This window comes from Eutrigla gurnardus, assembly GCF_963514095.1.
Source record: "Eutrigla gurnardus genome assembly, chromosome: 21".
Lineage (NCBI taxonomy): Eukaryota > Metazoa > Chordata > Actinopteri > Perciformes > Triglidae > Eutrigla > Eutrigla gurnardus.
Window position 1 is genome coordinate 10805490 of NC_139932.1, and position 21113 is coordinate 10826602.

A 21113-nucleotide genomic window follows, 5' to 3' on the forward strand; every position below is an offset into this window, starting at 1 on the left:
CAGACAGTTTTATATTACATTAACACTGGCTCAATAAATGTGTCACCCAAGTCCTTTAATAATGGAGTAACTGAAATCAACTTGTTTCATAATGTCTAGCTTTATAAGGGTTAACCATGTCTGATTAAGTTGTATCTTCATGTTGAAAATGTCTTTAGTTACCTTTCGTCCTGGTGTTCCATTCTCACCTGGATGTCCCTATTGAATAAGGAGTGTAGAGCACATTTAAAGCACTGTATTATTAAAGTGGACAGCCTACTTTTAAATGTGCAAAAAGAAAAGCTGAGTATTTCACAATGATGAGCATGTTATGAATGCTTTGTGCCCTTACCTTCAGGTAAAAATACTCTGGAGGGTATGGCTGTCCGGTTTCTTCATCATAACCCCCCTCTCTTCCCCTCTCCATCTCCGCCCTCCTCCTCTCCCATTCCTGACGTTCCCTCTCCAGATCCCTCCCCCCCTCCTGCTCCGTCCTCTCCCTCTCCATGTTTTCTCTCTCCAGCTCAGCCTCCCTCTCTTTCTCCATCTCCATCCTTTCCCTCTCTCTCTCCCTCTCCAGGTCCTCCTCCTCCTCTCCTCCCCTCTCTCGATCGACGTCCTCCTCCGTCTCCCAGTCGTAGTCCCCGCTCCTCTCCTCCTCCCCATAGACTGGATCAGGGCCGGTTTCTGTATATCCATGCGTCTCTACTCCTTTCTCTTGTTCCACTTCTTCATCTTCAGGCTGTCCCATTCCTGTAGAAATCTCTCTTTCTGCAGCACTGTATCGCTGCCTCTCCCTCCGTTCTTCCCTCTGCCCCCTGGTATGTGTTTGAAGGGCAGGGTTTTCTGGCTTCTTGTGCTGGAGAAACATGTTTGAGAACACGAGCCAGTTTAATTATGAGTCACACCATTTTAATTTGGATTAATAGCTGTTGTTTTTCTTAAATTCGCTGATTACAGACTTACATTCCAGCTGTTGTAACCTTGAGCTCCAGAGGACGCATGCTGAAATTAAAATGAAGGCGCAATTTAACATATGGCCCACAGACAAACATGAAATAGTATTTATATACTTTATATATACTTTACATGTAAGAATGAAAGAAAAAAAAATACCTTTTTTGTCTCCTTGAAACGTGTTCTTCCACCTGGCGCACCAGGCATGAACACCTAAAATAAAAAATAAAATAAAAAAGATTACAACCATGTTTAGCATCATCAATCTGTTTTCTACAATACCAGGAGACACTTACCATGGAGTCGGGCCAGGGGGCGCTCTTCTTTACTCTGACTCGGGCTTGATTCACCTGTCAAGCCCCCAAAACTCGTCATGAGATCATTTTTATGGTTCCTACCAAAAGGTAGTAATGTGTGTGCTCATGTATGTAATATGATGGTACTAATATAAGAAAGGAAGACACAGATTTGCTTGGGAAGTTATTTCAACAATACTTTACTGAAGGATACATGCACAGAGAGGTTAAACACAGACAAAACAACGTATTAACAGAGAAAAATTTCACCAGCGAAAAGAGCGTTTGACCCGGCTATAGATGTGATTATAGTACCTCTACATTCTGAATAATATGATTGGGGTTGAACAATGTTTGGTGAAGTAAAAACAATATCCATCCATCCATTTTCTACCGCTTATCCTGTATTCAGGGTCACGGGGGGGCTGGAGCCGATCCCAGCTGTCATTGGGCGAAGGCAGGGTTCACCCTGGACAGGACGCCAGTCTATCGCAGGGCTAAAAACAATATATTTTCAATAAATAAAATTTCATTACAACTTGTCAAAAGGAAATATATTGAAATTGTTGGTTTTATCTAATGTGGTATTTGTTACAGAGGAATATTTGTCTTAATAAATAAATAAGGAGCTGTAGACAAGGTAAAGGGCTGCACTGGTGTTTACATTGAACAGTGAACAATGAATATAACCTGGACATGAGGACACAATTGTGATATTTTAACAGTGGTGCCTGGTTTTCTATAGAGATCTATGATGGTACGGCCAAAGGTTTGGGTGAGTCTCTGTGTGGAAAGAAGTCCTTCCTCATGAAACGTTGGTCAGGTTCGGGGCTCCCCACCAGCAAAACAGTTCACAGTTTGTTCACCTCCATGTAGCATGTGCTTTCTTATGAATGCTTAACACCTATAGTCACAGTATCTTGGGACTTAAGAGATGTCCTGTTTAAAAAAAAAAAAAAAAGTGAGACAGAGAAATTATTAAAAGTAACTCTGGAATTATTTCTTTGCCAGTAAATAATTTCCCGAAAGAGTTGGACTAGACTTCAGTTTCTGCTCATTCCCATTCAGGCAAGCTTGAGAGAAAGTCATGCTAAAAGCATCAGAAATACTGTCCTGTCTCATGCTTTGGTACGGTCTATAACGGTATGTTTTCATTCCCACTGTATTAGCCTTATGCAAACATGTGCACCTTTCTTTTACACTGGTGAAACTTTCATAGGAAAAGGAAAGAAGAAAGGCCTTGAAATATGATGGCAAGTGCTTATTACTTAAAGCATGGTATATTTCTGTGCCCTGTATATTATGAGTGAAGCGCATGCTTCATTTTGTTCAAGCACTTGTCCATCATTTTCAGATGTCTTGTGTTAAGTGTAAGAGGTTTGCATTCCAAGGCATGCGGAGGACTTCAGAAATATTCGGTTAAGATTCAAGCCTTTCAAATCAAATCAAAGGTCTACCTTGTCTGGTTCTTCTGTTGTGACGGGAGGTGCAGGAAGTGACACTTCATCCTGGTCGTAATACAAAAGGAGACATAAGAGTGTGACAGTGAAAACACCACTTCAAGTGTGAAGCACCATGTTGATTTAAAGAAACTTTATGTGACACCAAACAATGCCAGCTGCACCCCTTACCTTTCCTATGTCACCCATGGGCTGAGATAGTGACTCAGTGGTCGTCAAGACAACCTAAGGGAATAAAAAAAGTACAAAGTTGGTGTTGATATGGGCCATATCTATCTCCTTATAGTTTCGTTTGATTTGGTTATAGCTTAAAGGGTTATTTTGAGAGAATGGTAATAAACTTTCACTTCTTGTTGCTCAATTTTGTGGTTTCCTGTCTTATGTTCGATACTCCTTTTCAAGCTTCCTTCATTGAGATCAGCAGCAAGATAGTCCAGTAGTGTATGTTGATTTATGTGCTACTCTCAGTGTTGCTCTATATCTATCTCTGTGTCAGTGTAAGAATACATTTTAGCCTGTATAGACAACACAATAATGTCAAAATGTAAAGAACAGTTTCAGTTATAGATCATACTCTTGAGTGTAATGTCACCTGTGCATCTTTCTGTCTGTCTGTTGAGGATGTTAGAGGATGAATGGTTCCCACCAGTGTTTCTTGTGTGGGTAACTGTTCCTCCTGCAAAGATAAAAAAAAAAAAAAAGCATAAATATGTTGTTATTCTTCATAACTGAGCTCAGCTGTCTCCGTGTCCTTTCTATCAGAGTGCAGACTTGCAACAGTGAATTACTTTTTGTTATCATCTTAGATAGATAATTTATAATCCCTGACCTTTATATGCACTGGACGGGGGATTTCATCTGTTTGGACTTCAAGCTGCATGTGATAAAAAAAAAACAGTTTATATTTAAAATGAATCACAACATTTTTACCCAAATCAGATGACAACACGCTGTTTGAAGCAAATTTACCTGTGTGTTGTCTTTCCTCTCCTGAGAGGCCGAAGGGTCATCTGGGTAAAGTTCTTCCTGTTTGAAAAAAAAAACAATCATTATAACTTTTTTTTTAATTTAACATTTACAACCTACAGACACTCCAGAGGATGATGTGCAGAGAAGATGCAGTGAGCTGTAATGACAAACTCATTTATTCTTAAGGATTAATTCAGGTAGTGGGTGTGTCATTAATCAACTCTCTCCAGTGTTTAGTGTGGGCACAGATGGAACACTGCTATTAAAAAAAAAATCCCAACGTGATTAGGAGTTTGACAGGTCTGTTAGCAGGAAGCCACCCACCACGACAATGCTCCAAATCTGGAACGACCCCACGTCATCAGTCATCACTTTAAACTGCAGTGTCCCACAGTTCATGAATTAGTCATTCACTGCAGCAGCTGCCTACCTCGTATTCATAACTGTATTCTTCGCTGTTATAAAACTCCTCTTCCTCTTCTTCCTTGTCCCCGTCACTTGTCTTTAGATGAAAGGAGAAGTGCCAATAGTTAGAGGAAGATACTGTTGCACGTCACAATTTATCATTTGTGTTCGATTGCTGGGAGGCGACATTGCAAAGCCATTACAAAAGGTAACCATTTAAATTGGTTATTGATATGACGAGAAGCACGTGGACACTGACACAAATGCATGCTTTTAGTTTTACTAGCCACATCATGTTTACAACCACTGGTTAATTCTATATCATTATTGTGTTATATTTGAAATGTTAGTTCATTATGGTTATTTTTATTACGTTTTAGTACTAAAGTGTTTATTTCTACACAAATAATGTCATGTTAATGTCATGTTAGTGCAGCCAGAGTGTGTCTTTTGCAGTGTGAGACGGCTGTGTTAGTTATTTTATTTAGATGGGGCAAAAGATAAGGTGAGTGATGGTTTAGTTTGGACCCCTTCAAGGACATTTACCAGGCGTTGTCTCTGCCTCTTATGTCGTCCTTTATTTCCTTTGCCCTGGTTAAGAAGTTGACAGTCAGAGAGAAAAAAGACAAAGGTTTCTCATGCGTCAGACGTTGATGATCAAGTATGAAGCTAAAAGGTTGATACTATCAGTTGAGAGAGATATTTAAGAGGGGAATAAGAAATAAGTTAATGGATATCAAAAAAATTAATGCAACACCTTCAAATAAAGATGTTTAGGAGCCCTTAGTGTTAAAGTTACCAAATGGTTTAGACCTATTTTAATAGGACCACACTGGAGGTTTTGCATGTTAAAGCCCATTCATTACATATCAAATATACTTGGAGGCATTCCATAAATTGAAAGGATTCTCTCATTAGTTTCTAATATATTCAAACGTCTCTTGTTGCTGTATCTACTTTAATCTAAAGCACATCTAATTTACATTTAATTAAATGTGCTGTTTAAATAGAAATGCCTTGCCTTCCTTCCAGGCAGCCAATGATTTTGAGTTTTATGAAATTGTTGACCTATCCTCTGTCAGTTGATTGTCATACTTTAGTTGCATTAATTGAAACCAGAAAATACCTGGAAGGTAAGGGCGAGCTGAAACATGCAATACTAGTATGTCCCATGAATAATATACTTTTATCCATCAATAAACATATCACAAATAACAACTTGTTAAAAAATGATCAGGAATATTTTGTTTTATGTAAAAAAAGAAACAATACTCATGTGTGTTTTTTTTGTGTCAAACCCATCGATAAGATGTCCATAGTAGCGTTACCTTCCCACGTTCCCTGTTCTTTTTCTTTTGTCCCGAGTTCTTCTTCAGGGAGTCTTCCTGTGTGAGGAGAACAGTCTCCGCTACAGTTTCTGGCAACCCTGAAACCGTCTGACACGCACATTTCAGGTTTACTGTTTTGTAATCAGCAGAACGTAAGTGCTAGGCAACACAATCTTTATATGACACTTGAGTGTGTTCAGGTTTTCAATACTTTCTTTCCTCACATCACATGAAAGCTCACCACAGGGAGAGACCACAAGCTGCCATGAGATAGTTATTTTCAGCTTTAAGTATAGCAATAATGATTGTTACTTGATGCCAAAGAACATGTTATCAATAATGTAAGACACTAAGATCCCATAAACTGCCATTTGTGAGTAATTCCACGTTAAACCACCTCGGTAGAAACAAAAATGATCAACATTAATGTACTCAGCAGGTTTTCAGCAGTTTATTAAAACCATACATTCATAGTTGGCGCACTCCATTATAAAATGTCCTTACCTCCTGTGCCGTAGTATTATTGAAAGTAGCGTTGACTACAGTCGATTTAATTTTAAGTGAAGACACCCCGTCACTGTCCCCATCTACTGTCTCCTTCCCGCTGGAACCCTGTAACTGGTTGTCAATCCCGTCGCGCTCCTGCTCTCCGTTATGTGTGGTGACGGTCCATAAGGTTGGACTCTCTGTGGTTTCATTTAAAGGGGCCTTCACACCGAAAGACACAATTAGTGAGAAAGAATACAGGTTACATAAATATCCCTTAAAGATTTTTCACGATTTAACGGCTGAAGATGGAGATTTTGAGGTTGCTTACGACTGTTAAAGACTCTGGAAGCTGTCCGTCTAAATCAGGGTCCTCAATGGTGTCCAACTCTTTCAGGTCAAACTTCACTGGGCTCTGTTGAGACAACACAAGTAGAAAACCAGTATCGAGCATCGTTAGTTTGTTAGCGCTGCCCTTTGTTTTGTAATTTTCTATTTATTTGCATTAAATGATGCAAGTGAGTTGATGGATTCAAATGACTTGTGATTAAAAAGGTCGCTTGAAAAAGAGAGTGAGAGTTGAAAGAATTTAATGTTATTTAGTGAATGCATGGGAGTCGAAGAAGAAATCACTCAGAATGATTTGTAACCAGCACAGCTCGCATCTTTTTTTATTTTGTTCTGCAAATACTGATGTTTTGCAAAAAATATTCAGGCATGAAACTTTCTAAAATAACTCTAACCCACTCCTTCCCTAGAGTTTACGTACTGTGTACTCGGCGATGACGTTGGAGGTGTGAGTTTCTGGGTTTTCTTTTGTTTTCTTGGACGTGCCGAGCACATGAAGCAGCTCCTCTATTCCGTCCTGCAGCAGTCTGTCGATCAACGCCTTCAGCAAAGGCAGCTGAGAGAAAAGGTTTTATCGAGAAGGTCAAACTCCACTGTGACGAGGGCTCGTTTCAAAACTCAAAATGTATGATGTCACGCTCGGCGCTCACCCTTATACCGTAGGCTTCAAACATCGCTTCGATGTCCTAAATGAGAGGAAAAACATATTGTTCAAAAGTGCAAAAAACGACAACATGAATCCCGGTGGAGGAATTACTGCAGTTACCTTCATCTCAACAGATTTTCCAGGAGCTCCAGCATCGCCCTAGGGAGACATTAAAGTAAATGAAAATACTGTCATTTACATTTCCATATACATATGTTTTTGTGGGATAACGATGAAACACTACCGTGTCTCCTTTCAGGCCCTGTTCTCCTTTATCACCCTGCAACCAAAAAAAGACAAATGAGCTACAGCCAGCATTTCGTTTTTTTATTAGCTCCTGTATGAACCCCATTACCAGCTTACCTTTATTCCCGGTGAACCCTAAACACACAGACACAAAGCAAGACATGGGAACATGCATTTACAATGCATGACATCAAGCTTTCCATATCTGTTGGTAGATAATGGCACGACTCATTGCGACCCACAATAAAAGCACTAAAGTCATCGCTGAATGATGACTCAGATGCCTTGCAGGCAAAATATGAAGTATGCCATGCAACTATGCCTGTATATGAATCAAACTCACAGTAACTCCTGGAGGACCCATTGGGATTGGAAATGCTTCTCGGATTTCGTCAATGCTGGCGCCCTGAGAATGGATCCATGTAAGAATCAGTAAAGTTTAAGCTGCCAGGCTGCCATGTTTTTCTGAGTCACCAGCAAACAGAATTGTGTCAAGGTGACAATGTGACAAATTTAATATGCTTTCGAAAGAGGTTTGAAATAAGAAATCAGCTTCCATGTTTAAGAAATGAATGCAGGTGGTCATGATTACCTCTGATGTGACAAGCACCTGTTTACCAGGCAAACCTGGAGGCCCTGGTTCCCCCTTACTGCCGTCTTTACCCTGCCAATCAAGAAAAAAACATCTTAAGTTGTTGGAAAGCAGTTCTGAAAGATAATTTTTATTTGTGTGATCTTGAAACCGCGTACATTTCCCCCCGCGTCTCCCTTGTCACCCTGCAATGAGAGGAAATTTAACATGTGTATTAAAAAAAAAATAGCTTCATAAATGTTTTAGTTGGTGGGAATAAATATCAAAGACCTTTTTGCCGTCTTCTCCTTTCGGTGCTTGTTCTCCCTGTAAGAAGACATTTGAAATTGTAATATTTCACCTAAAAATAGCAACACATTTTTTGAAAATCTTGTCAAAACAGTACAGACGTTAAGCGGAAAAAAGGAATCCAGAAACACAGCGATGCGATTGTTAGATGAAAGTGTCTCACATCTTTTCCTGGCAGGCCCCTCTTCCCGTCAATGCCAGGTCTTCCCTGTGTAGCAGAGGAAACAAAGCAACAATGGGAACATGGGAAAAAAACACAAGGCAGATGATATTTACACACCTGAAACAACAATATATTATATTACACTGGCTTGAATCAATAGAAATATATAAAGAATGTATATGAGGTGTTGCGATTCAGTGATACTTACTGGAGTTCCTGGTAAACCAGGCATCCCGGCAATCCCAACCCGTCCTTGGTCTCCTTTATCTCCCCTCTGCTCACATGCACACATGCAAAAACAAGCCTTGTATTAAATCAACTCTTAGTAGTAAATAGCACAAGGATTGGAACAAAACACTTACAAATGACATGTCTAAATGCACATCTGTCAAAATCAAGCATCTCTATTTTCTGATATCTGAGCAAGTAGCTTTTCTTCATAGAGAAAATGCATTGGTGCACTCACCAGACCAGGCCCTCCTTGTTGTCCCTGGTCACCCTGCAGTAATCATGAAACATCTTGTCAATAAGCTCATACTGTAATAGTCAGTTCAATGCAATTCTCATGGACAGGTTTTAATGACAAGTAGAAGTGTGTGCACTAGTTTTATAACCTTCATTCCAGGTTTCCCTGCTAAACCATCAAGTCCATCTCTTCCAGACCCCCCCTGCAAAACAAACAATTTCTTATATCAAAACATTAAATGAACCCCGATACAATAAAAGCCATTCAAAATGATACATGTATATACGTACCAGAGCTGATCCTGGTAGTCCAGGTTTCCCCTCTGGACCCTGTGGAGAGAGACAATTATTAAGACATTGGGATGATTAATTATTATTGTCTCCTACCAAATACAGAAAATATCAACTATAACTTCCCAAATCCCAAAGATATTCAAATGACTTTTATATAAAAACAGAAAAACAGGAATATATTGCTTAAAAATGACAATCATTTGATTATCCAAATGGTTGCAGATTGATTTTCTGTCAATTGACTAATCAGCTTTCAGCTCTATGTGATACTTTTGTGTGCTCATGAACCTGCATGTTGTATGTTTGTGATATGTGATAGGATACTCACTCTTGGTCCAGGCAGACCTGTTTCTCCTCTCAACCCAGGTTGACCAGGAACTCCTGATTCACCCTGAATGGAAGGAAAGGAAAGAAGATAGTGAGGAGAGGACTTAAATTCCCTCATAAAAAACATGAAGCAAAATAAAGCATGCTGCATGTTATTCATTATGCATGTTACCTTAATCACTCTGGTCAGCACGTTGTTGTCTGCGACAATCTGGTAGGACAACATCAATAATCGATCATTAAGTTGCTAATTGATGGACAGTTTCAGCAGATTGAGAAGAGACATTCATTTTGCATGTGATGCTGTTTTATCTTGTTCTGTATGAGCTTTGTGTCTACAAACTAATGCTCTTGTCAAACATGGCTGAACTGATGAGAAGTTGTCAAAAAAGATAATAGATGTTTGTTTACTTGTCCTCCCGGAGGTCCAGGTTTTCCCTTTGTGACAGCACGATCAAAAGAAGAGCACAATAAAAGAATGATAAAAAACATGTCACACTGCTAAACACAATCCATATAGGTGCACTGAAGGGTGGCGCGCACACAAAAGGCCACAGTTAATTAGTGAACGTATCAAAACGGAAATCAGGAAGTCACAGAGGGATGGCAGCTTGTAAAGATGGTGGACCAACGCGTCAGAATGATCGGAAAGCGTCAATCAGGAGAAGCAACAAACGTGAGAGAGAGATGGTTAATCCAAACATACCTGATCTCCTTTGTCTCCTTTCTTTCCATCAGTACCCTTCAAGAAAAGAAAATCATTGGTGATCTTGAAGCATGGCAGTTTAAAGTGATGCATGGTGATGAGGTTTGGTTCACCGTAGATATAACTTCCACTAAAAGCACAATAAACTGTTTAAATGTATTTATTTTAATGTGCAGTTATGTCCTCGACAATGAATAATGAAATCCTTACAGACAGGCCATGTATCCCAGCATCCCCTTTGTCTCCTGAGTCTCCCGGTCGGCCTGGTAACCCCAGTGGACCCTGATCAACATGACAAAGTCAAATTTACAAAAAGGAACTCATAGTGTGACGTGGTTGGTATGTTGAGTGTTAGTGAACAAATCAGTGCAAACTTTTGACTGCAGCTATCAAAGCCAATGTCTCTGACCAAACTGAACATCTGGTCCATGCAATGTTTATCTTCCAGCCACATTATTGACTTATTAGTTGTGTGACTTCTAAAAAGTTGTATTTTATAAAACACGCTTTTGTCTTGTCAGAATTTAATATCGCAGAACACAAAATCAATACCCTAATTCCTCTGTCACCAGGCTCTCCGGGTGGTCCTTGTTCTCCCTATGAAAGAGAAAACAATGTAATCAATTAAAGTTTGCTGATTTAGTACTTGACTGTATTGCTTATACATAATCAAGAGAATAGCAACATGGCTGACAAACAGAACAAACTAAAGCTGTCTGTACCTTAGTTCCTTGTTCTCCGTTAGTCCCAGGTGTCCCCTACACACAAAGTCAACAGTCATTATCGTCAGTATTGCATTGTAAATCCAATTTCCCTGAGCTCCATCTGTACATATCACATTTCACATACCTCACATATATCATATTTTCTACATGTGCCTTATGTTTTGACTAATATTATGAGGTTTCTCCTGATGTAATATTTTCTAAATAAACACTGGGAAGGAACTTTCTGTAACAGCCGCTTAGGATTTACTTACATCTTTACCTCTTAATCCTGGATCTCCAGGATTGCCGGATAACCCAATGGTCCCTTTGTCACCTTTAGACCCATCGTGCCCCTGGACAAACGCATGACTGCTTTAGTAACAGTAGTTTGTCATTACAAGTGACCACTATCACATCATACAGTCATTTGACTGTCAGTTTCACTTACTTTGGGTCCTGGTTTTCCAGACAAACCCACATTTCCCTGTCAATGGAAAAACAAAATGATAATACATAAATATAACAGCAATGAACAAATGTTTTCTCCCTTAGTGTTATGTGATGAAAACAAGGTTCACGTGTTAATTAGGTGACTCACCCTCTCGCCATTTTCTCCCTTTGGTCCCCGCTGTCCTGGAATCCCAAAACCAGGACTTCCCTGCAAAAACAAACCATGCCTTTATATATTTATCTACAGGTATTCTACACAAACAGATATTTACTATTTACTCATTTAGCAAATTGCAGAAAATGCAGAATCGATGTTTATTATTCCTCATTATTAACCTTTTCTCCTTTGTCTCCTCGATCCCCCTTTATTCCCTGGGGGCCTGTGAGGCCGACTGGACCGATGTCTCCCTGACAGACAGGAGATATGCACACACACACACACACGCAAACACACAACGTCAATCAACGTGATCCACGTCACCAGGGCAAACAACAGTTTCCAAACAGAACTCTTCACTTTAAATGGCAGCCGGTAGACCGAGAGATTAAAAGGGTCCCATTCAGCAGAGCATTCGGCCTCATTTCAAAAGCTAATGAGAGAAAAAGCATAATTGTGTTTGATAAGAGGACCCAGAGGACTGAGTGTGAGTGTGCAAGAAATACCCCGACCAATTAATTAACAATGTCTCGACAGAAAAAATCATTAAGAGAATCACTTCCCTCTGGCTGACTGACTTATTTTAAACCCGTTAAACCCGAGAAATACAGGCACGCAACTTAGACACACATGTGAGATGTAACAAGGTTAGTTTGTGTCACTAGTTTTAAATCTTTTAACTAATTGGGAAAACTTAACCAGCGAGCAACAATTTAGTTGATAAAAGTTTAAAAAGTTGGCTTTGGTTACTCACCCTGGCACCCTTTTTTCCAGTCGGGCCAATGATCTGTTGGAATAAGACTGGGTGTGAGTATCAAGTGCTTATATTTCGTTTTAAATGAGTGAACTTGTTTTTTCTTACACCCTTGGCAGGATCTCCAGGAGCTCCTCTTTGTCCCTCATCTCCTTTTAACCCCAAAGGCCCCGTCCGTCCCTGGAAAAATCAACGTTAAGTGAACGATATTTCAGAATTCTGTGTTGCCATTTCTGTCTTTCTATGATTTACTTCATAATTTGAAAACAAATATCTTGTTATTACACAATGAACACCATCACTTGTTTGTTAACCAACACTTTATTTAACTGTTCTGTTCAAAAGCTCAACTTTTTTCATAAAAAAAATGCAAAATGTATTTCAAAGGACAGAAACATGGTCCCTTTTTTTAGATCTTCCAAAGGACTACGCTGCCTCAAATTAAAAATCAGTGATGCAGCACAAAATTACCCATTTGATAAAAATACCCAGTGAGGTTTGACAATTTGGCACATGATTGTATGTAATCATATCCATCTTGAAAGGAGCCTAATCTTGAAAACCAAGAAAAAAAATGAATTCCTCATTTGTTCATTTATCTTTGTCTGAATGTCTGTTTGGAGACTTTAGAAAACACGTATTAAATAGTGCATCTCTGGCATTTCCAGCCCATTTTGTTCAAGTTGCTGCTGAATAAATAAACTGCTTCAGCCTCAGGCTTCATTTGTAGTCAAAAATGAATTAAAAAATATGCTCAGGTCAGTCAGTGGCAATCATTGATTAAGTGGGATTACAACATGTTCTCGTGTGCGAGGCAGTTTAAAATACATACAAGTTATGAGTAATTGTATTTTGTCTGAGCACTTCAAGTAGTTAATATGAATAAATATAAGATGTAATCCTACTCACAGTGGGTCCTAGTGGTCCTACTTGTCCCATCTCTCCTTGATCTCCCTAAATGACAAAAAAACCCCACATAAAACTGCACGAATATGCACGCACACACTCCTCTACACACACTTTATTCCAGAGTGAAGGCCAGGGTTAATTAAACAAATATTTGCATGACTCTTGGCTGAATTAAATTGAGTCTTTCACTTCATCAAATTAATTATAACGTGCGTGTTTTCAGCCTAATGAAGTGAGCATGGACGTGTGTGTGTGTGGGATGAACTCACCTTGTCCCCTTGCTCCCCTTTGAATCCCTTTTTTCCCTGCAGGTAAAAATAAATCACCGGCTCGGAATTCTTTCATCATTGACTCTCGCACAATTCACGCCTTTATTTAAACAGGTTCAGATTAGAATACGCTGGCATTCATTCATACACGTTACTAGCTATTTAACAGGAGAAAATTATGAAATGCACACCCGAAGTCCGATGATTCCCTGGATGCCCTGCTCTCCTTGGTCACCCTTAAAAGAGTGCAAATGTTATTTTATAGACACATTTTTGGATTTATTGTCACATTCAGAGTGTTCACATTCAGCCATGCTCTTTACCTTTGGGCCGACTGGTCCAGTAAAGCCAATATTTCCCTGCAAACACAATAGTCCAATCACTCAAACAGAAATAGGATTTCATAATAATGCATCCAGGGTGATCCTGTTCCACCTTAAAATAAGGCCCCATAAGGCAATTAGTCTTATTCTCATTATATTAGCTGTTCATTGTGATGTACCTTCTCTCCCGGCTCTCCACGAGGACCTTGAATACCTTGTATGCCGATTCCTTCCTCACCCTGCAAAAAAATAATATTTACCAATCCAGTTCTCTACTCTTAGATTCTAGTTTACAATATATGTATATATGTTTATTTTTTTAAATTAATAACACTCCTACCATCTCTCCTTTCTGGCCTGGTAATCCCGACACTCCATCAATACCGATGGGACCAGGCAAACCTGCAATACCCTACAGTAGTTTGCATATGCGTGCGTGAGAGACAGCAAGATGGAAACAAAGAGGTGAGAAAAACACTTTCAGAAGGCAGCTCTGAATTATCTTTCAGTTGTTGTCATGTGATTTCTTTTGCCGCTTCTAATAATGTTATCAACAATGCGCTTACATCTTTTCCCGACTCTCCTTTGTCTCCTTTCACACCCGGCTTCCCACGTAAACCCTTTCAAAAAATAACGGAAGTATTATCAGATAAAAATAAAACAATGAATATTTCATAACTGGTAACATCTGATTCTGAGGCATTGAAAATAGGCTCGTTATGAAAGGAGAGACAATTTATGATGCATGATGATACTTTTATGCTGTAAATTTCCTAATAGGAGGGGTTTCTACTTACTTTTGCTCCCAGCTCCCCAGGCTCTCCCTACAGAGTGCAAATAAAAACAACTGGTCAATTTTCTGACACTTCATTCTGAATACTGGATGTTGGTCTGACAATATAAAGTATGATGCACTATTAGATCATCATTGCAAAATTGGGTTAAGACACAGTTTCAGCTTTTCTTTTAATGCCGACTCGTAAATCTGAACAACGTTACCTTGACAGATATTCCTGGTGATCCCGGTGGTCCTGACTGGCCTGGTAGGCCTGGAGCTCCATTGACCCCTGATACACCAGGAGGGCCCTGGGGTCCCTGTAACATGCAGTGATTAATATTTGAATTGTCCTGAAGTTCACCGTTGGGAAACTCCAAGAGTTTTTTTCATGAGGACTCACTGAAGATCCGGGTTCTCCTTTTCGACCGGGAACGAAATTTGCATCGGCGCCGGCTATAACATATCCAGGTTCTCCCTAAGTGGAAACCAAAAAAAAAAAAAGCATGAACCTGGACACACAACAGAGCAATTGATGGTAGCACTCAAATCCTAAATTCAGCAGGCATCTGTGTCATGAGCTCAAATCATAGCAGAAAGCAATCAGTCTAAATTAAAAAGGACATGTTGGACTTACTCTCTCTCCTCTCTGTCCCTTTGGACCAGTATATCCAGGTAGACCCTGCCAGAAAAGAAAAAAGACATGGGAAGACTGATTATCAGATGAATTTGTATTAACAATATTGAATGAGTCATTATTCTAAGGGTCAGTTTCATGGTGAGGCGTTCGGGTGGTTTAGGCATTTTTCTCTATCGGTCAAGTTAAGTCAAATCAATGTTACTATACAGCCCAGAAACACAAATGTGCCCCAAATTTTAAACAGGAACAGCACAAAAATGTTGGATAAAACTCCACTTCCCCCTACGATGTTAAAGGAAAAATGTATGTAATGCAAAATGTTTTTATTTTTGTCGAGAAAGGCAAAGGAAACATGTGATTCATGCAGCAAGAGTATGGAGCAAAGATATCTAACATTCTGCTCCATAAAAAATGTTTTGTTTCATAAATATATCAGTCATATAGGTCTTACCATATCACCCGACACACCTTGAGGGCCCTGAAAAAAAAAAGCAAATAACATTTTCAGAGTCCGACCTAAATTAAATAACAGTAACAAGGTCACTGTGAGGTTTTGTTTTTCAGAATTTAGTTACCCGTTGGCCGGCAGAACCTGGGGGTCCAGGTCTCCCTGGTCGTCCTGGCAACCCTGGTACACCATCTGTTGCAGGAAGCCCCTGTCACATTAAAACATTATGGTCTGTGCTGTAAAATAGAATAATAGACGTACGCAGCAAAGCCACACTCGCCCACACAACCAGCAGAGATATGAGATTGGATGCAGTTAAAATTAAAAAGACATTACTAAATAATTTGATAATATACTGGACCTATGGGTAAAGGGCAGTTGTGTTCATATTTATTGTAACTCGGTCAAGGAATGAATAACAGTAAACAGACTCTATCACCTCTTATTTGAATCTCTACATATTTCTGAAGACGTTCTTCCACCTGTATACCTGAAAACTGAACAGCTCTGCTGATTGAAATCAGTTACCATGACAACTGGCAACTGTTAGTTGTCATTTCATTAGCTGTGGCATTACCCACCTATTTAATAGACTTTTTAGTGTGGGAAGTCTGATATGGAAATGCACTTAAAGTAAATTAATTGTAATGTAGTGAAATCGCTTGAAAATGTACACTAAGAAATGGAAGTGAACACAGCTTGCGGCTCCCATGATGCATAAGGAAAAGATACATTCATAATTGGAACTTGAACTAATTAGAAAATGTTTTAACAACGCATAACAACACTGAAATACAGCTGTTTTGAACTCCAGCTGAGCTCTAGATAGACTTGTTGAAAGTGAATGACCCTACTGCAGCTCCATCTTATTTCATGTGTTCATTTTTGTGTGATAAGAACCATCAGTAGTGTTAGTAGCAGCTGCAGTGCAGAAATGGGATTTTTCTTTAAAATAGACCAAATGGAAACAGCTCTTTTATATTTTTTTCTTAATGACATCGTGCTGTCCATGAAATATATAATAGATACAGCCAAAAAAGGCAGCAGATGGGTGAGATAATCTTGAAAAGAGATGATGACGAGGATGACAATGGTGGTAGTGTGTATTATATGTGTGTGTTTTTAAAGTAAGTAAATGTTGATTCTTACCCGTTCTCCCTTCTCTCCTTTAGAAGAAGTGAAAGGATCATACTGGCCAGGGCTGTGCCGAAATTTCTACATGAACAAAAAGAAATACTACATTTATTAATAGTAATTAGGGTACATGAATGAGGGTCAGAGAGGGCAGCGGTTAAAAAGTCCTAGTCTCATCAAAATATTATCTCTCAAGGTGTTGATATATTAATCTACATATGAACTCTTGATAAAACATACCAGACCTCCGAGACCAGATCCATCTCCCTGAAAGTATGAGAACAAGAATACAGATACAAAATAACACTGAACTTTTTTGTACATTTGGAAATCAATGTCATGTTTAACACATTTAAGTTAACTCACCTTTGCCCCTTTCTGGCCCTAGTTAAGAAACAAATGACGTGATTAATAGTTAATAATAATAACAATCAAACCATGTTTAGATTAACATCAGCACCTATCGATCCACCAACCAACTATAAACAATAATCATATTTATTCGTCTCACATATTTGGTTTCACTGTGACTGATATGATAATAATAGTGATGGTGGTAAAGGATTTAGTTTATACCGACCTTCATGCACGAGGAGGGGCAGGGACCCAGAGGCTTAAGCATCTCCTCTGGGTCTTCAGTCGGGGTGTCCAACTGAGCAGACTGGAAATGAACATAAGGAAAAAGGGAACTCATTATGGACTGGACGATTGTCAACTGACATAATACAGAATTAAGTGGCAGAGATGGCTGCGCAGTTTCATTCACACCATCCGACGCTCTGACGTCAAAATGAAGTCCAGGCTGCCGTTGTGTTCTTTCCAACAGACTCCCAGTGAGTCAATTAAAAAAGCGATTTCATTAACTTGTGTGGTCACTATGCATGCCTAATCGTTTTCCAGACATAATTTGGGCGACGTCCGGCGAAATAACGAGACAGACATCATGTCTTCGTTTGTGTCTTGCCTCATCATTCAGTTTGAACTCGGAGAGGAGGGCCTCACTGCAGATGATATTGATAAATTCTCTCTCTATGGAAGGGAAGTCATCAAAGGTTGGTGAGAAGAAGATGTTTTTGTAGCTGGTGGGTGCTGCTATCTTATTCAGCTCTTCGATATCTGCATTAGACACTCCGACTGCCAGGACACTGACACCTAGAGAGAAACGGATTCAGAGCATTCACAAACTCATATCCACGCTGACTTTTACCTCATACCATTTTAGAGGCTTTACAATATTACTGACCAAGAGCACGTGCGATCCTGGAGGGTGGCGCCACGTCATCCTGGGCCCTGCCATCCGTAATCAGAACCAGAACATGGGCCACGTCCGGCCTCATCCCCAGAGACTCCTGGAACAGTTCCTGCAGAACGTAGCTGATGCCTTTTCCTGAAGGGTTTGTAAATACAAAAATGTTGAGAGCAAATAATGAAACTTTTGTCAGAGTTTTACACTGATGAATAGCCAGTAGGCTTAATGTACTTGAACAGCACTGTTTGTAGGTACTGCATTGACGTAGCTAAGGACGTGCACCAGAGGAGTGGAAGCAAAGCACAACTTGAATACATAAATCAAAGTGTTTTTTTGTAGTACCTTTCATAACACATTACTACGACTGAAAATTACACAAATTTAAACAGTAAAACGAATGAGTCCCACAAATGATAAAAAATAAAGTAATAACCGCGAAAAGAGATAAGAGACAAAACCATTTAAAAACATGAATATAATATAATAAATAATTTCAGACATTATTTCATGGTCAGTCATGAAACAAACAAGTTTTACATTTATATTTAAAGATACCTTCCATTATTTCAATGACAGATTATTTTTATTTATATTAGTAATTACATGTGAAAACTTTTTTCATTCATAAAATGATCACATTAAAAAACTTTAAAGGTGCTATTGACAACAATGATAACATCCAGCCAGTAGGTGTCGCACTCGCACCCTTCCATTGCATTCACGTCACAACACAGCTGTTGCTCAGAGCGCATGTGCACTCAATGGGTTGCCAGTTTGTTGCACAATCTGCATTTTCATCGTTGAGTGGAGTGACACTCTGACAGACTCAGTCATGTCAAGTGATGAATCTTTCGTAATATTAATTAATTTTGCAACATGTAGCTATACATTTGGCTCCTCCTTTTGTCACTTAGCACTTGGGACTGGTACCGAAATGCCCCCCGCTTACCCCTGACTACGCAGAGATACCATGTGATACCAACGGCGTTATTCTATTCTATTGGCAAAACTAAAATATTCTCAAAATATTTTGAAATAATTAATTCACAATCAAACACATTTTTTTTCATGGGAAGTGATACTTTGATTCTGCACCTTTCTAAAAGCTCTGTGGATGTATTTTTTTTTTTAATTATTCATTTTAAAAAAATGTCATCAATATGAGCTTTAAACACGTTTTATTTGTTGTTATACAGCATACAGCTAGTGTATGTAATTCCTTTTTAAACACATGCAATGATTTTTTATACGACATAATTTATCCTGTGAAAAATATATTTGATACGATTACATCACATGACACTAGCTATGACACTATATAATAGCATGACAAATAATAAAAAAAATTCTGCTCCTAAATACCGTTATAGGAACAAGCTGCAACCTGATGATAGGTGGTGCATGCTTGTGTGAGTGTCACTAACCTGTTTTGGTGTTGCCCCCTCCGTAACGGAGAGCTCTGAGCGCCCTGAGCACAGAGTTTCTGTCTTTGAAGTCACTTAGACGGAATTCAATCCGAGGCTCATCACTGTAATGAACCACGGCTATCTAGAGAGAAAATACACATCATCATCATCATAACCAGTAATCATTTTCAATGTTATGCTATAATTCTCAGTTGAATTTAAATCAATACTCCTCACACATACTCAACATGCTGAGAAAAATATTTGTTGCAAGTTTATTGCCGGTTGCCTCTTCCCTGGCATTGCACCTTGTTTATTCTTTCTGCAAATGTTGAATTAATCGCACATTATGTTCTTGCTAATGGCACTGGCTTGCACTGGAGTCCCACTGGAGCAGTTGCAGCAGCAATTATCATTTATTATCACTGCAATCCACTTTGTAATTGTTATTGCCCTATACCGCATTCAAGAAACGGAGGGCCTGAGAGCCAAATAGCCGCCAGAACATCAAGCTGCAACATTACACACAGAGAAAGAGACCAACCTGTGTGCCCTGAGGACCAATGACAGGGAAGTACGTAGCCACTCGGAATATGAAGTCTTTCATCTTGATAAAGTTGTTGGCACCGATGCTGGAGGACTCATCCACTAAGATCACAATGTCTGCTTTGGTCTTACTACACACTGACAAAACACAAAAACACACACACACATTTGTAAGATGCAAAAACTATACACACACCTCATTATATATATTTTTAAACTGAGTTATAGAATATTCTCACTGTAGATCATAACACATCAGCAAGATCTTTTTATGAATAAACCATACCAGGTGCTGGTTGAGCTGTTGTCTCTGTTCTGACTGCGGTTAATCGAAGGGAAGGGACTTCTGCTGCTTTGGCTTTAGTGACACTCGGCTGGCCCGGAGGCTTCTTGGTGGTTATGGATTTAGTTGGTGGCACAGCGATGGGGTGCCGGGTGGTCCTGGTGACTGTCTGACTGATGGTAGTTTGGGTGATCGAGGCAGTTGGGATATGAGGAGCGACTGTGGCTGGCACAGACTGGACTGTGTCCACCGGGGGATCCGGTCCCACTGAGATGCACAGAGACATTACAAAACTGATTAAAATACTTGATTGTACTTAAAAATAACTATGAAGGTCTCTGGAGGGAAACACAGGAGTTGCTGTGGCAACAACTGGGGTTCAGCAAAGGAAATAAATAATTTGGAAGATTCACTCAAGGCTGAATCACACAGGGTGGAAAAATGTATGTTCATACTACATTCACATTTACATTTAGCGCATTTAGCAGACGCTTTTGTCCAAAGTGACTTACAATAAGTACATTTGTCAAAGAAAAAAAGAAACCACAACATCTTTGCTGATAAAGTAAGAGCGAAAAAGTAGAAACAACAAGTGTTAGGTCCTCGTCCTAAAGTGGTAGCTGTTCAGCAAGGATACCTTAAGTACCAGTGCTATGATCAAAGTGCTACAGGTAAGAAGTAGGTAGAAGTGCATTTTTTTAAATAATATAGATACTAAGTGTACATATATCCTGTGCAAACAATTAGCATATAGATGAGCTAATCAAATTGAGTAGTGTCTTACATATTCTCTGATACAAGGTGCTTATGGGGCCCTCCACTTCTCCATACAAAGGTCTGATGGTAAAGATATAGGTCCTTCCATACAGCAAATCACTGATCTTGTAGGAGTTGAAACCAGGGCCCAGGGTCTCTGTTTGAGTCTCCAACACTGAAAGGTCACACAAAGAAGAGGTTTCTGTTGCAGAGTTGATTTAGCTTCTAGGAATAAAGGAAGAGGAATGAAAACCTCCCTTCTGAAAGACATGCATGACGTTGTGGTTCAGTGGGAAGAGATCAGCAAATAGTTATGCAAGCCCTGGATATTTATTGAGAAATCCAAAGTCGA

General features: G+C 39.4%; 1 protein-coding gene across 3 annotated transcripts in view; it reads right to left on the reverse strand.

Annotated features, from left to right (window-relative positions):
• col7a1l (collagen type VII alpha 1-like) overlaps positions 1-21113 on the reverse strand; it is a 47299-nt gene that overhangs the window by 9740 nt on the left and 16446 nt on the right. For 2 of the 3 annotated variants that reach the window (XM_084038565.1, XM_084038566.1), the window contains exons 20-84: positions 20790-20936; positions 20009-20272; positions 19721-19860; positions 19195-19318; positions 17765-17908; positions 17486-17673; positions 17102-17182; positions 16888-16905; positions 16762-16788; positions 16537-16602; positions 15515-15595; positions 15391-15417; positions 14937-14981; positions 14703-14777; positions 14524-14619; positions 14322-14348; positions 14091-14144; positions 13865-13936; positions 13704-13763; positions 13525-13560; positions 13393-13437; positions 13202-13237; positions 12933-12977; positions 12132-12203; positions 12024-12056; positions 11449-11520; positions 11261-11320; positions 11111-11146; positions 10935-11015; positions 10678-10713; positions 10508-10552; positions 10166-10237; positions 9956-9991; positions 9661-9687; positions 9422-9460; positions 9251-9313; positions 8920-8958; positions 8778-8831; positions 8630-8662; positions 8372-8437; positions 8164-8208; positions 7983-8018; positions 7871-7897; positions 7713-7784; positions 7464-7526; positions 7238-7255; positions 7119-7154; positions 6995-7033; positions 6879-6914; positions 6650-6784; positions 6212-6295; positions 5899-6102; positions 5395-5502; positions 4613-4657; positions 4092-4163; positions 3662-3718; positions 3522-3566; positions 3285-3368; positions 2864-2917; positions 2690-2740; positions 1233-1286; positions 1096-1149; positions 946-984; positions 332-838; positions 163-198 (exon numbers count right to left, since the gene is read on the reverse strand). In XM_084038565.1, coding sequence (XP_083894691.1) covers positions 163-198; positions 332-838; positions 946-984; positions 1096-1149; positions 1233-1286; positions 2690-2740; positions 2864-2917; positions 3285-3368; positions 3522-3566; positions 3662-3718; positions 4092-4163; positions 4613-4657; positions 5395-5502; positions 5899-6102; positions 6212-6295; positions 6650-6784; positions 6879-6914; positions 6995-7033; positions 7119-7154; positions 7238-7255; positions 7464-7526; positions 7713-7784; positions 7871-7897; positions 7983-8018; positions 8164-8208; positions 8372-8437; positions 8630-8662; positions 8778-8831; positions 8920-8958; positions 9251-9313; positions 9422-9460; positions 9661-9687; positions 9956-9991; positions 10166-10237; positions 10508-10552; positions 10678-10713; positions 10935-11015; positions 11111-11146; positions 11261-11320; positions 11449-11520; positions 12024-12056; positions 12132-12203; positions 12933-12977; positions 13202-13237; positions 13393-13437; positions 13525-13560; positions 13704-13763; positions 13865-13936; positions 14091-14144; positions 14322-14348; positions 14524-14619; positions 14703-14777; positions 14937-14981; positions 15391-15417; positions 15515-15595; positions 16537-16602; positions 16762-16788; positions 16888-16905; positions 17102-17182; positions 17486-17673; positions 17765-17908; positions 19195-19318; positions 19721-19860; positions 20009-20272; positions 20790-20936 — 4763 coding nt within the window. The remainder of the gene's footprint in view (positions 1-162; positions 199-331; positions 839-945; positions 985-1095; positions 1150-1232; positions 1287-2689; positions 2741-2863; positions 2918-3284; positions 3369-3521; positions 3567-3661; positions 3719-4091; positions 4164-4612; positions 4658-5394; positions 5503-5898; positions 6103-6211; positions 6296-6649; positions 6785-6878; positions 6915-6994; positions 7034-7118; positions 7155-7237; positions 7256-7463; positions 7527-7712; positions 7785-7870; positions 7898-7982; positions 8019-8163; positions 8209-8371; positions 8438-8629; positions 8663-8777; positions 8832-8919; positions 8959-9250; positions 9314-9421; positions 9461-9660; positions 9688-9955; positions 9992-10165; positions 10238-10507; positions 10553-10677; positions 10714-10934; positions 11016-11110; positions 11147-11260; positions 11321-11448; positions 11521-12023; positions 12057-12131; positions 12204-12932; positions 12978-13201; positions 13238-13392; positions 13438-13524; positions 13561-13703; positions 13764-13864; positions 13937-14090; positions 14145-14321; positions 14349-14523; positions 14620-14702; positions 14778-14936; positions 14982-15390; positions 15418-15514; positions 15596-16536; positions 16603-16761; positions 16789-16887; positions 16906-17101; positions 17183-17485; positions 17674-17764; positions 17909-19194; positions 19319-19720; positions 19861-20008; positions 20273-20789; positions 20937-21113) is intronic. The other variant, XM_084038567.1, reaches the window with a different exon arrangement.